Source organism: Anoplolepis gracilipes, chromosome 1 (assembly GCF_047496725.1).
Source record: "Anoplolepis gracilipes chromosome 1, ASM4749672v1, whole genome shotgun sequence".
In the NCBI taxonomy this organism is placed as follows: Eukaryota; Metazoa; Arthropoda; class Insecta; order Hymenoptera; family Formicidae; genus Anoplolepis; species Anoplolepis gracilipes.
This window is the reverse complement of record NC_132970.1, coordinates 1,100,784-1,116,012: the sequence shown is the minus strand read 5'-3', so window position 1 is coordinate 1,116,012 and position 15,229 is coordinate 1,100,784. Positions and strand designations below refer to the sequence as shown.

At 32.1% G+C, this 15,229-nt stretch overlaps 1 protein-coding gene and 1 non-coding gene across 15 annotated transcripts in view; both read left to right on the top strand.

Annotated features, from left to right (window-relative positions):
* LOC140671099 (dual specificity calcium/calmodulin-dependent 3',5'-cyclic nucleotide phosphodiesterase 1) overlaps positions 1–15,229 on the top strand; it is a 113,722-nt gene that overhangs the window by 88,546 nt on the left and 9,947 nt on the right. For 12 of the 14 annotated variants that reach the window (XM_072902240.1, XM_072902248.1, XM_072902273.1 and 9 more), the window contains 4 exons: positions 7,151–7,315; positions 8,502–8,721; positions 9,436–9,549; positions 11,736–11,888. In XM_072902240.1, coding sequence (XP_072758341.1) covers positions 7,151–7,315; positions 8,502–8,721; positions 9,436–9,549; positions 11,736–11,888 — 652 coding nt within the window. Of the gene's footprint in view, positions 1–7,150; positions 7,316–8,501; positions 8,722–9,435; positions 9,550–11,735; positions 11,889–13,839; positions 13,894–15,229 lie in introns of all 14 variants that reach the window. The other 2 variants (XM_072902258.1, XM_072902282.1) reach the window with 2 other exon arrangements.
* Positions 10,344–10,415, top strand: Trnat-cgu (transfer RNA threonine (anticodon CGU)). Its single transcript has one exon. It is a non-coding gene; the product is annotated as a tRNA-Thr (tRNA).

Genomic DNA, 15,229 nt, shown 5'->3' with positions numbered 1-15,229 from the left:
GAGCAATATTTTCGGTAGATCGTATACGTATATATTTTACTTTCATAATAAATTGCATGACACGTAGAACGCTGCGATAATAATCATCCATTAAGTTAATGAGAAAGTTTACTTTGTGTGTTGGAAAATTAATTATTATTCTGCTGTATTTTTCAAAGATACATTACACGGAAAATATTTGTTACAAAAATTTTCGACCAAATTGTCTTTCACATGTTATCCTTTTTGCTTCGATTATTAAGAAAATAATTTGTTAATCTTGATAAAAAATATTTTGATCTTTTCTATAATGAATTCAAAATTTTTCAATTCTGCAAGCAGAGTTATGCAGTGACGTGTTAAAAACCATCTGTAATCCATCAACGCATTGAAATTTGTCATTTTATATTCATAGGGAGATAGAGTTTTTGTCATATCGAAAGTGAGTAATATATCAATGTAGACCTTTTTAGTTGGTATAGAAAAAACGCTAATATTAAAAAGAGAATCATCACATGTGCAAATAAAAAAATGTAATACTAGATGGTGTAATTAAAAAACGTTTATAAATGCAAGCTTTTCGATGAAGAAAGATCTCAGGCGTATGCGTAGCTCAATCAGAATTCCATTTACGATGTGTGCATATACGATATGATAATAATACAGCATCGAAATATGTACTTCATTCCCGTGGATAAGCAGAAATATTTCAAATCTTGAGAGATTTGTTGTGCGATGTCGAGTTATTTGAATTTATGATTTCGTTGTGCGATTTTACGGGAGGATTACCGAATAATATTTCGCTCTGGAATATTGAGGTTGAGGAAAGTTTCCGGGTTTGTTTTAGATAATAAGTTGTCGGAAACATGTGTGCTATTTTCCTATAAAAAATTATTTTTATATTTTTTTGCAAATGAAAATATTTTAATATAGTGTGATATTAAACTACGAAATGATTCAATGTCATCTCGATATTGTAATAAATCGTTTGAATCAAGAGCTTATTTCATAATTCGAAATAATTGCGACTATCTAATTGCCTCTATTATGACTATTATCAAATGGTTTGTTATGCATAAAGTACAATTATATATCGCAATGTACAAGAGGTACAGAATATTCGCAACGAGTTATTTATCCGTATTAATACGTATACACGTATGTCGAGTCCCTCTTGCCATCAGTGAAACGCCTTGCTGACGCCAGAAAGACATATTCGTCGCTTTGGGGCTAATAAGAAAATGACAAGGAGAACTTGGCGAAGCTAATTTTCAAGCTATTATTTCCCCTTTGGTCATCTCTGCCCACTATTACTCTATATATCACCAATTATGTATGTGTACGGCGGAGCGAATCAAAATAGACGTGCTCGCGCATGAATTGGCCATTGTTCAAGATTCAATTTAATTACGATGCTATTCTCTAAATTACACACTTTTTCGTATGGCTTTATATATTATTTTTTATATGGTTTTATGCAGAAATTTTTTTACCTCTCTCTCTCTTTCTCTCTCTCTCTGTTTTAAATGTAATTCTTTCAGATTATCTATATAATAATATATATCGCGTTTGTATATATTTGAAGTATGTAAAAATTTAAAAAAAAATAATTTCTTTAATTATAATAATACATATAGAGTGTTAAAAAAAGTACTATCAAGCTTTAAGAGTATGTGGTACTCGTAAAAACAAACCGAAAAGTCTTAAAGCAATCTTAAAGTCTTAAACTGTACTCCAAAAACCATTTATTTTCGAAATATAAAGCATTTTCTATAATAAATAAATAATCCATTCATTTCAAGTGTACATTACATAACGTATTTACACGCGATCGTTCGTACATTCGTTCTTTACAAACTTCTAGGATCGATAAATAAATAAAAAATAATTTTTAATCTACAGCAGATGTGTCCAATGCGCCTCTGTTCATTTTAACACACAATTCGGCACGTTTTCTCATTGAAACTCGAACACGTTCAAAGATTCCAGTTTATTTCGTATTTGTTGACAGAGAGTTTAAGAGTGTATATTTTTTTCTCTCATAAATTTTAAAAGATCAAAACAAGTTTTTAATGAAATTGATTTTGATTATTTTTTTTATATGCGTCATAATTTTGTTTATCCTATTTTTTCCATCGTGTTTGTTTATATTATTCATCGCGAAAATAAGCTTTAATCTGAATTTGATCAATCAAGTTTGCTTTATCTCGTTTTATCAATTGTTTATCAGCGTTTATCACTTAATCAGTTTCCATCTCATGTAAGTGCATTGATTAATAATAAGCTGACACAAGGAGGGGAGAGAGAGAGAGAGAAGAAAGACTCTTGGCCACGTAATTTGCAAGACCGCGATGTTTTGCCCGAGGAACGAAGCCATATCAATTCCTTTAATCACATTTATTCAAAGGCCACTGACCGTTTTTAATAAATGACTAGTTTGCTGAGAGTCATTACTTTGTTGTTACGATATTATTAAAAATGTGATGAATATATTCATTCCTCTTATTATACGGTAATAAAGTTTTACAAAATCTCAAGAAACGTTCTACAAACAGATTATAGCATTGAAATCTGTATACTGTTAATTGTGAATATACTATGATTTATAAAGTGATGACATTTAATATTTCCATTATTGTGATTATTAAGGGCTTTTGTAAAATAATATTTAAGATGGAAATATGAGATTATTATTATATTTTTAAGACGTGCATTTTTATAACATAGTTGTCAGATAATTTCTTTGTAACATTATCGTGGTTTATTTAAATTATTACATTTTCTTTAGAAATAAATCTCTCGTTGCATGAAATAGCATCGAATGAGCTTTTGACGTTAAATGTTAAAATGTCATTTGAAATCTGAAAACGCCCCATCATTACATTTCGATTCGTAAAATACTATATTCTCTTCGTCTTGAGAATCACGCTACCTGTAAAACTTGATTTTTAATGGAATTTCGTTTTGTCTTTGGAAATTTAGTCTCCTCGCTATGATATAAATCTTACAAAGAATGTATTTTGACACGCAAATAATATACGATATAATCGCGCTTGAAAACGACTTGATCCTTACGTCTAGTGTTTTAACGGCAATAACTACATAATACTTAGCGTGTCAAATTTTTTTGTCGATTTAACGAGTTGAAAGCTGATACGGAAAGAACCGTCGGGCAACAGCTTGAAATTTCTCGTAACAGGTATACAACTCCGCAGTGATTATTTAAATATGTGCATATATTTTACAGATTATTCCATAACGTTGTTACAATATTTGATTAAGTTTTTCTAAATTGTTATACACTGTGTGTGTAATACAAAATGTAAATTAATTCACATTTATGCAGTATACACTGCAATGCTCTAATAACTGCCATGGTATCCATTAGATTAATGCATTTCTAAAATGACGAGATGAAACGGATGCGTGACAAGAGATAATCGATGATATCTCACGAATCGTCCCTGTGTCAAGCATTTCTGAGTCGCCTATTCTGTCGCCTGTTCGTATTTTCCGTATATTACAGCGGCACACGAGACGCGATTGTTGATATTTGATAAACATAATGGTTCTTGATTATATACCGTTTGTATTTCATGCGCGATCGCGCCTTTGCAATATGTGGTGGTTCTCTAGTATTTCGCCGATATCTAAATTAGTTTCGTCGGGTTTGTATAAAGCTCTGCTCAGGAACCCTCGTATTACTCGGTCAACTTTAGCACTTTCGGGACAGCGTACAAGCAACTTGCTGTTAGACGAAATAGGATAGCTTAATGATGATAGAGTTACGATATAAAATTTGGCTGCACGCGCGTGTTATCATAGTATATGTAATTTGATAAGAGGAAAATAGAAATATACCTACTATCCTCAAAAATAAAAATGTAAATTCAAAATACAGACGAATATGAATTTTGCTCTGTGTAGTAAATGTACATACATTTTGCCATTGCCTCGCAATTTCGTACATTATTCAAACGAAATGTAATAATTCACACACATTCACATATACACATATATATATATGTTGTATTCGCGTCTGTTTGCTTATCCGCTTACGGTGAATAATTTCATAACGCTCCTCCTCTCCCTCCCCCTTTATATCACGCGCCGTCACATCAATATGCTCGCACACACCGTCACTCTCGTTTAAAGGTGTTTTTAGAAAGTAATAGTACTCCGCAAAATTATTATTCGAAAATGTGTATATATATATATATATATATATATCTGCGTCGTACAGATCATCACGATCACAAAGCGGACCGCTTTGACGAAATTCACAACTAAATTTCAACGAAATTCTCTGTTTATTAATTTTACTTCACATGTATACATTCTGTACACTGTTACTATGTATATACGTGATAGAATGTCGCCGAAATAAAATTATTTTCGTGGCCGCACGTGTAACTTTTCATTTCTGAAAAAATATTATCTCGTGATTAATTTACGAGATGTACACTATATAAAATGAACTTTGTTCTTTTTAATATCATACAATTAAGATAATAATTTAACATCATGAAAGAATGATATTAAGACTTTTCGAAATGTCAATTAACTTAAGGGTTATTTTATGTTGGACATCTGGTATTCTTATCGAAAGAAAAATCGTAAAATATTAGTTATTAAGTGTAATAGAGACATAAATTACAGAGGTAATGAATCATGTATTTCAAAGAGCGTAAAGTATAATTATTTCGATATAAAATTTTAGATTTTTATCTTTATTTCTTCTTTTTCTGGAATTATAAAAAAATTATAAGTTATAAAAAAATGTAATTATAAATAAAAAATTATAAAAAATGTAATTATAATAAACTGAGACTTTTTTAAGCTAATTTTTTTTTTTCCTCGAAATGAGAAAAATATGATTTACGTTACCTACTGTGTCCCTTTATATATTTTACACAATTGAATTTCGTAAAAACGATTTTTTTTTTTTTTTTTGTCAAAATGTCTTTTGATGCGTTCCCACATATTGTTGAATACAAGGGTAGTGAAATGTTCTCAGGGGTCGATATTCGATAAAAACGATTTACTCGCACAATAACGTTTCCTTGAAATGAATACCGATAAATTTTTGGCAGGATACAAAATGTTATTGTAAAAGCTACACACACACGCATACGTAGTAAATAACCGTATAAATTACAGTAACAAAATATAAATTTTAATCAAATTTAAATCCTGCTTTAAATTTACTTCGCATTTTGATATCAAATGTTAGGATTAACAGATAGATTATTTTAAATAAATATTTTAAATATGACACACGATACACTGACAGCGCAACAAACAAGTTGCTTGATTAATTGTTAACCATATCATACGTATAATTATGTTTGGATCTCGATTCAGTAGACTTGCGAGGTAACAGAGAAATTCGAGAAACACATCGCGTTGAGCAATAATTTCGAGATTTAACTACTGAATTATACATATTATTTTAACTAATTGTAAATTAGGACTTTTGATATTTTATGCCAAAAGAAATCGAAACTAATTATTGAATCTAATCTTCTCGATTATTACATAAATTATATGTACGCAATCATCTACATTATATTTTCTTTCTCTGATTGTGTATATAATTGATTGTGAATATCATTATTTATATATGAACCATTAAATCGAATTGTGATATCGAGACAACACATTTTGATATATATTTTAAATAATAATTTGAAAGCGATATTCATTAACGCGATTGATAAATAAAATTTTATATCTATTAACATAGTTGTTTTCCATTTCCGTTCAATCTTCAAACGAAATGAACCCGATACTCGCGCTTAGAAACACTTCAACTTGTGATTAGCATAATGGGGACTCATTGGTAACTCGTGTGCGATCGATCGACTATGAGACTAATTCGCAGGCTATAGGCAAGTGCGACGAATCGATAGCTACTCTGCCATTGCGGTTTTACCGCAGTGATACACAGCCTTACACTTTGTAGCACTACATTTGACAAATTAATGTAATTACGATGGTGACGAGACGCGTTCGACTTCGCTATATAATATTCGTAAAGTCGATCATATTATACACGACAAGATGGATACATATACGATAATTACGTTGTGTCATCAAAGTTAATGGGCCAATGAAATATAACATGTAGAAATAGAAATATTTCATTTATCGAAATCGTGAAATTTTTATTTTATTTTTAGCAATTTATAATTTTTGTGTGATTTTATATATATATATATATATATATATATATATATATATATATATGTGTGTGTGTGGGTATGTATATATAAATTTATGCAAAACATACATTTTTTGTATATAATAAAAAATGTATACATATAATAAAGTATATAAGTATCAAATTATTTCTAGTAATATCTAGATTTCTATCTCTATCCTTTCATAGTTTGATATTTATGGTACTGGATAATGTATAATAAAGTTAGTTTCTCTAAAAGTCGAGAGAGTACACAGCTATATTCTCTTAGCGTGGTAAAGAGATGAAATAAAATTTTCTCACAGACAGAAATCGCGCAGAAAATATTTATTTCGACTAAAGCGTCTCTAAAAAAAAAAAATTTAACTTGTTTTATAATTGTCGATGTATTTTATATTTTTTAGGAAATAAAAATCTTACAAAATGTGTTAGATTCTCTTTTTTTTAAGATTTTATGCGAATGCTGATAATATACGTTACATCGCTCAGGAAGTATTGTTGATATTTATTTCGACTAAAGAGTGTCTAAAAAAAATTTAACTTGTTTTATAATTGTCGAGATATTTTATAATTTTTAGAAAATAAAAATATTACAAAATGTGTTAGATTCTCCTTTTTTAGGATTTTATGCGAATGCTGATGTTATACGTCACATGGCTCAATACTGAGGATTTAAAAAGCTGCGAAACTGGCAACGTTCAATCAGATATTCAGGCGATTTCGCATTATATTACATTTTGTTACGAAAGAAAAATTCCACAATAATTTTCCACCTCGCTCGCGTTGATTGATGATCGTGTACGTACATAAATATATATATATATATATATATATATATATATATATGTATGTACATACATGCAAGTGCCACGTGCATCGCGCACATTTGAGCGCTTTGTCGAGAAACGATGATGACAGAGCTAAAAATGATATCTTTTGTTTACTCTTCCTTTTTTTTTGCAATTGCAGTTGCATCTCCACCGGACAGACGAGTCACGAGGGACGATATTGGAGTGGCCTCGGCCGGTGCAGCGACGAACAACGCGACTGCTACCGCCTGCGGCGCGAGTGGCGCAGCTTCCACGAGGCAGCGCAATCCTTCCTCCTCTCCTGGTCGAAACGGCCAACTCTCCAGTAAGTTTTCGAGGTATATTACCTCCCCGAGATATACGCTTTAACGCTTATCGACCAGTCATTCCTGCAAGCGTATTTCTTCGAAAAGCAACGTTTTTTTTTTTCGTTTTTTATTTTCTTCCCTCTTCGTCAACTGCAAAGTGCTTCAGAATATTCGCAGTAATTTACCCATTGACATACATTTGGATCTTAGAAATACTAATAACTGTTGCAGGTTTTAAATGGGAAAAAAATTAAACGTAATATTGAGAAAAATATTGAAGCTAGTTTTATGCATTTGCATAAGAATTGAATTTTATGTGTAAAACTTTTATGTAGTAGTTTTATTTACTTATACGATAATATTTTTATATTTTATTTTAAGAATCAGATTTTTCCACAAAAATATCATATTATTTTAGCGTTACGTATTACAGAAATGAATTTTCTGACAAGAGTGCGCGGATCTCTTTCAATGTAATAAGAGAAAAATAGTAAAGTAAATAAGGAAAACTTACTTTCTTATAGATATCAAGCATATTTATTTTCCATTAGTTTATATATGAGAATTTACTTATATTATATATAATAGAATGTCTATCTGTATGTTCTCTATAAACTTCTCTTTGATCGATGAACAAATTTTGCATAGTTACTCTCTAGAACCTTTCAAAAAATAAAATAAATAAAACTTGAACACCTTATCTCCCCCCTGATTTTATTTGCTTAATACTTTGTAATAAGAATATATTTAAATTAAAATTTTATTAAAGTAAACTCCAATATAATCTAAAATTAATTGAAGAATGTAATCATCTTCAAACTGATCAAAGAATCTGCCCTTAAAAGGATATTCGGCGATTTTTAGATACCTTGTATATAATATAAATTAAAAGAAATATTTATTTTACATTAGTTTGTAAAATGTTACAAAAAAATTAATTAATTTAAAATTATTTTTATGTTGGCGAGAATTTGTTTATTTCGGGAAATGTTACAATTTTAAGGACTACAGTGATTGAGATAAAATTAATTAAAACGTCCATATTTTAAACATTTTCTCTTTATTTTCTAAAATAATGATTTACACCGCTGTAATTCGTTGGGATCTTTGTTTGCGGAGAGGTTTCTTTGTAATTTAAAGTATGATTTAATCCAACTCCATTGAATCGTATTAATCGAAACGATTACGCTCTCTGTGTTTCAGAACAAGGCACTTTGACGATAGTACGCCGAAGTTCCGGCAAAAGCAAAAGCAGCATTGGCAGTGGAAATTTTGAAAGTTCTCCACCGCCGCACAATCCCGACACTTCATATTTATCGAGCCAATCCGTCGACCTCGATGAGATCCTGGATAATGTCGACCTCACGACGGATTCGCTTCCTGCCGTTGACACTCCCGACGCGTGCGACAAAGCTGCTCTCAGGTATCATATCGCATTGCAGGTATTAATGGCTTTGCAAATGCGACACGCTTTAAGTGTATGCGGAAACTTGCTAAGAGTAGCCTCAATAAAACATATCTTTTATTAATTGCTAAACGATTTTACATAAAACTTTATCGTTGAATTATTGTAAATTAATGAATGCATAAAAACTACATTTTTTTATTACAATGAAAAAATATGTCATACATAGATTCTTATCATTTTACATTCTCGGAGCAATCATGTTTTGCATATATTAAAAAAACACAACTTGCATGCAATTATATAATTTTATATAAAATTATATATAAAATGGACAAATTTTCTTATATATATAAATTTGTATAATTAAATTGCATAATTTTATCTGATTATATATACAAATTTTTTATCGGGTATCTACGTGAATTATCAATATTCATTGGCTTATTAATATGCTTTATAGTCGTAATATTATACACGGAGTGTTAAGTGTTATATTTCTTGTACGGATTCAATCGCTAAATGTTTGATTCAACGTGAGATTAGAATCCGGCGGCAGGAAAAAAAAAAAAAATATCCACCCTTTCGGGCATCGAAGAGTTAAATACAATTACGTTAGCAATCTCGACTTGTCGCGCAATTATCGGAAAGCGATTGGATGCGAACGTCTAGTTTAGAGAGCACGTTATTGGCGCACAGGGAACAAACTCTGAGGATACCTCTCTTTTACAGATTGAGGTGTTTATTGAGGCAGCTACAACACGGGGAGATATCCGCAGAACTGCTCCAACGAAACTTGCATTATGCAGCTCGTGTACTTGAGGCCGTTTTCATCGACGAGACCAAGTAAGTTTCCTTACACGAGCGAGTCCCTCTCTCGTCTATTATATACAAATGTACAATGCAAAGAGACACAATGGTCTATATACTTTCTATGATTATTTCAAGTACTACTGTTTTTCTTTTGCCGAAATTTACAGACATCGCCGATACGCTATTATCGCCTTCACGTCCCGCATCTCGGTTAATTAACAATTCTCTTCTTATAGGCACCGTCGGTATCGTATAATTCTTGTCGTCCAGAATAGAGACGACAACATTCAAGTCTGATTCATTGTGTATAATTTATCGATGTGATAGCACTTGTTTGTGTTTCGATCGAACCGTGTTGCGTTTTACATAATGATCATAAATATTAATCGATTCTATTATTGAATACGAGATATGACTTGGACAGCAGGATCGATTACGCGACCAATCATTAATTAATTTTATCGATCGGCACAGTGCGCAACATTTAATGCGACGCGTGGTTCCGGTTTTTTTTTTTTTTTCATTAAATACAAGTCAAATTCAATGCGACCAGCTAGCCTCGCGTAATAAGAGTTCTCGCGATGCGTCGTGCCGGATGAAACTCACAACCCCTGTGCAGGGGTCATTCGGCGATCAAAGAGACAGCCAGTTATAAGGGACAAAGGCTATTTCTGAATGTGCGCAAACAAGACCAATCGTCCGGACGATAAAACATCAAGCGCGCCGATGAATTGAACGTTATATGCGACAAAGTTATGACAAAACTTGTCTAGCTTCTATAACCGAAATCGTTTCTGTAGGTTCATTGTAAAGGGGTCGACGTCGGCGCCTCTTTAGCTCAGTGGTAGAGCACTGGTCTCGTAAACCAGGGGTCGTGAGTTCAATCCTCACAGGAGGCAAGAGAATTTTTGTTGTAAAGGTTCCTAGCTCTTCCTCAATTGCCGTCATATTGACGCTATTACATGAAAAGTGAGAAATTATGTGGATTTCTGTTTTCTTACGAAAAATAAAATACATATTGAAGTAAGTTAGTTAGTTAGTTTCCTTCTTGCTTCTTTCTATGGCAACATTTATTTGATAATATAGATTGGTCCTTCCTTTCGGAAATCAAATATCTGCAGACTATGCAGATATGAAGTTTTAAAAAAATTGATTATTTTGAAGTTACAGACATCGAGATCTGAAAATTCAGACAAGTGTCTGAATTCTTAGGCAATTTTTTACTCTATTAATGGATAATTGTAAATTTTGATCAACTGTCGTAAGATCCAGTTTTACTGAAAATGTGTTGGAGATTTGCAAATTGAATTAGTCGAGTTTATATCGTACATTTCACCACTGTATATCACATCAAAGGTGAGTTTTTGTGCAAGAAAATATTTGTATGATTTCTCTCCTTTTTGATATCGTAATTTGATAATTGCAGAAAGGAAAGCGAGAAATCTTAATGATTTACCTTAATATATATATATTACAAACTTTTTTAATACTTATAGAAATATGTACGTCAAATTCGCATCGTTGATAGTACAATTGGTTAATGTTACTACTGCTATCGTACCAGTAAATTAATTCTTGCGATTATTAATTTGTGTTTTTTTTATAAAAAAAAAAGTAATCTTATCTTATAATTATTTAAAATAATCTTATAATTTTGTAATCTTAAAAATCTTAATCTTAAAATTATTTTATAATTTTTTAAAGAATTTTACTCTCAAATGGTTATCTTTTATTATGCACCTTGCATTGCGGCAAAATATATTATGCATAAAATGTGAAAATTTGCACGCGGCCGATTACTTGCACTTGATATATCTCCACGCCATGAAGATTATGACAAAATCTTCGATTATATATTGCTTGGATCTGAATGCTTGATTTTCTTCTATAATTTTTTTTCCGTTCACGCACCTGTAACTGGTGTGCATTGCAACAAAAGTATGATACGTATCTCGCAATTTTTAATTTCAGCAATCACTGTCATCAAAAATATTATGCTGCCAGAATATTAAGAATATTGTAAAGCACGACGCATCGAGAGTTTATTTTGTTCCAAATCGGTGTGGTTTGGTTTATTAGTGGGTATTCATCGAAAATAAACAACACGATGTCATCGATATCGAAAAGAAAGAAAGAAAGAAAGAGAGAAAAAAAAAAAACTTTAATCTTGTTTATTATCCTGATCTTTTTTACACATGAACTAACAAGCACTACCGCAGGGTGAGTTCAGGCGGGAATGAGTGCGCTCGGTCATCACGTAGGGGGGCGGGCCTGACGTCTTCATCCCTAGGGGGAGGCTTGGAACCGGACGGACCACAGGGCCACGCGGTGGTAACCCAGAAACGGAAGCTTCGCACCCCCGTATGGGCAAGGTTGCGAAACATTCACATTTCCAACCCCCTTATGACTCCCCGCACCGTCCGTCCCACCACATGATATACCACATCTTCCTCCGACTTTTTTTCTGGTCCCCTTTTCTTCTTTCCCCCCCCCCTCCTCTTTCTTTATCCCCTTTTATCCCTGCTCACCGATTTTCCCGTCCCTATCCGTGCCGTCGACGCTCTTTGTCGTCCTCTTTGTCGAACGATAGGTTCGCGTTCGCGCGTCTCGCGAAAAGCGAGATATTTCTCGATGGCTTTTCTCGAGAATAATAGTTGGTAATCGCGGCGATAAGCGACTAACTTTTTCGTAATAATGTACATATGTATTCCTGTTAAAATTCGGAGAGAAGCTATTTACAGATATATTTCTCATTACTTTATAATAAAAAAAATCTTCTATTTGTTTTCCAATATTTTATTTTACGTGACATTTAATATTTTATATAATATTTTATTTGCTCTTCATCGTGTTTCTCCGTTTCTCAATATTCATCCAACCGCGCTAAATGTCAATCTGCCAATACTCATCACAGAATTTTGCCCATAACGTGAATAACATGATTGACAATTGATCAGCGTCGCGGAAACGCGATGACGATGTTTGCTGGATATGACGGTTTTTATCTTTTATAGAGTGGATAAGAAATTATGCTTATTATTAATACAATTGACGTTCTAGGCTTTCCTATATTAAACGGATTGTTTAGCCACATTAAAATATTACTCTTATATTTGAATCTTTTTTGTTAATATGTTTCTTTGGAAATACTACCCAAATTGTCGCTCTTCTCCGTAGAATGCCAACTAATAAGTGGAACGAGTCAGAGTTTCGTTATCTTTTAGCGAATATAGCTTCTTCGTACGTTGTCTATCTAGTCTAGTTTATGTGTACAGAAATTAAGACGCATAACGTAGCTATGCGTACATATGTTAATAAGCATCTTTCAATAGTTCAAAAACTCAGATATAGTCTGATACATCAAGATACAAGACAATTAGCATGTGTCTCTACAAATTGTTGCATCGAGTAGTAATATAGACGATTTCTTTTAGAAAATACAGTCAAAGATATTCGTCACTCGTTTGAAATTATCGACACGTGTTAGTTCAATATATTTGACCCGCAATTAAACTTTCGGGTTTGCCACGTGTGAATGACCACAGAGACAACAATGACATTTAATTGTTCCGCATTTTTCCTAAATGTTGAAATATCTTATTCATTTCGCGACACGTGAATTTGTATTATAATCGGACAATGAGCAACAGGGAACATTAATTCCACATCATAGTCATTTATAATCACATTTATCGAATCAATCTCTTTTTTTTTTTTTTTTTAATTTTTATTTTCACATCTTGTGCGCGAAAGTCCAATCTAGATGGGGGGATAAAAATCGACGAGAGGAATGATCCTCGACTACGAGGAGCAAACGACACTTTCGAACACAGCATGAAAATTGTTGCCTTGCCTTGTCTATCTCTCTCGCTCCCTATCTCTAGTCTACGTCTTTTCTAGCCTCTTTCTAGGTGTGTAACCTACACGATTTGTCGGACGTATCTGCCTGCCGTGCAACATGCATCGTTTCTCACGATAATCGACCGTCTTTAACTGTTCTTGCCCGAGAAAATGAGGAGTGCATGTACATATATACGTTTATCGCCAAGCGGTCTTCGATAATAAGCATCGTCTAATCTATCGCGATGTGAGGGTGTGACTCGAAAAATGCTACGAGAGCGGTTGCGAGGATGGTTGTCCCGGAAACTGATCTTCAGCCAGAGCGAACAAATGGCGGAGAGCGAATAGAGAGGGAATATTTTCAAGTCACCCCGCATAACAGGCATGCCAGGGATGTTTGCTTGATGTAGAGCAAGAGACGCTTAGATCGATGTGAAACCTTTCAATGTGATATATGTTTTTCCTTCGTGTTTCACGTTATAGAGACGCCGATCGTGTGGAGTCAACCGCCACGTGTCGTCCAGGTGTACGCCGTAGGTTCGTTTCATCCAAAAAATTTTCACTTTACGCGAGCGCCAAATTACGAAGACAACACACCATCATGGAGATACCGCTCTTTTTTGCTCTTCGCACTTTGAGCTTGACGCCTTATCGAACTCCTTCTGCATGAAAAATCACTCGCGTGACTCGCGTGAGCCCTTGCTGTTTAATATATAATGTCACTTTGCTCGCGGGGTGTATCAGGATCCATGTTTTTTTTTTCACATTATTATGAATATTACGGGACACACTAAAAAGGGACCTTGAACATTTTTATTTTAATGTAAATTTACACAGAAGTGTGAAATAGAAGGTAGGAAAATTTAGAAATTTTTAGTTACTATATTGAAAAAACGATTCTAAGAAATGAAATCATTCTTCGTGTAAAACAGCTTTTTGCTTCTTTTTATACATTTCAAGAAATTATTCAAAATATCAAAAAGTATTTTATACAAAAATTGCATGATAAAAATATCTTTATTTTAACAATATTAATAAGATTTAGGAAAAATATATTTTTTTAAGATTTTTGAAAAAATTTTTTCTAAATTTTATTAATGTGATTAAATAGTGTTTTAATTATGAAACTTTTGTAAAAAACATTTTTTAATGTCTCAAATAATTTACGAGATATATCATACAAGAAAGATAAAAAGCTGTACTACGTATGAAGGTTGGTTTCATCTCCTAGAATTGGGTTTTGAACAACAACTAAAAATTTTTAAATTCATCTATTTATCTCCTTCCTCCTACATATGTGTAAAGTTTTATTAAATTGAGAGTTTTTCGATTTGTAAAGTTCTTTTGTAAGATAATATATTATTAAATATTTAGACAAAGTTACATAACACTGACACATTTTAAAAACAAAAGAAAAATAAATTAAGCTTGAAAAATCTAAATACATAATTGTCTTTATTAGAAATTTCACATTTAAAATTAATTTTACATTAAAAATTTTTTTTATCAAGGTATATGTATATATATATATATATATTTATTTATTTATTTATAAATGTACACAGTTTATAATTATATTTAAAGAGATTCTCCAATAAAAATCTTTTGTTAAGTTTGACAAAAAAAATCTGTAGTTGGCAGAATAGATTATGTGGTTCTGAGACACTCTACAATATAATGCGATTAGCAGTGTAAGAGATGCGCATGCAGACGTATAATGCTTTCCTGCGAACAACTTCGAAATCTATAGGTGTTTATGACAAAGTTCTAATTACAATATTTACCATAATTCGTCATCTATGTGTAAAATATCATGGACAATACATACTAATTATATGTTTTCTTAATATTTTAATTGATTGTTATAATTGTA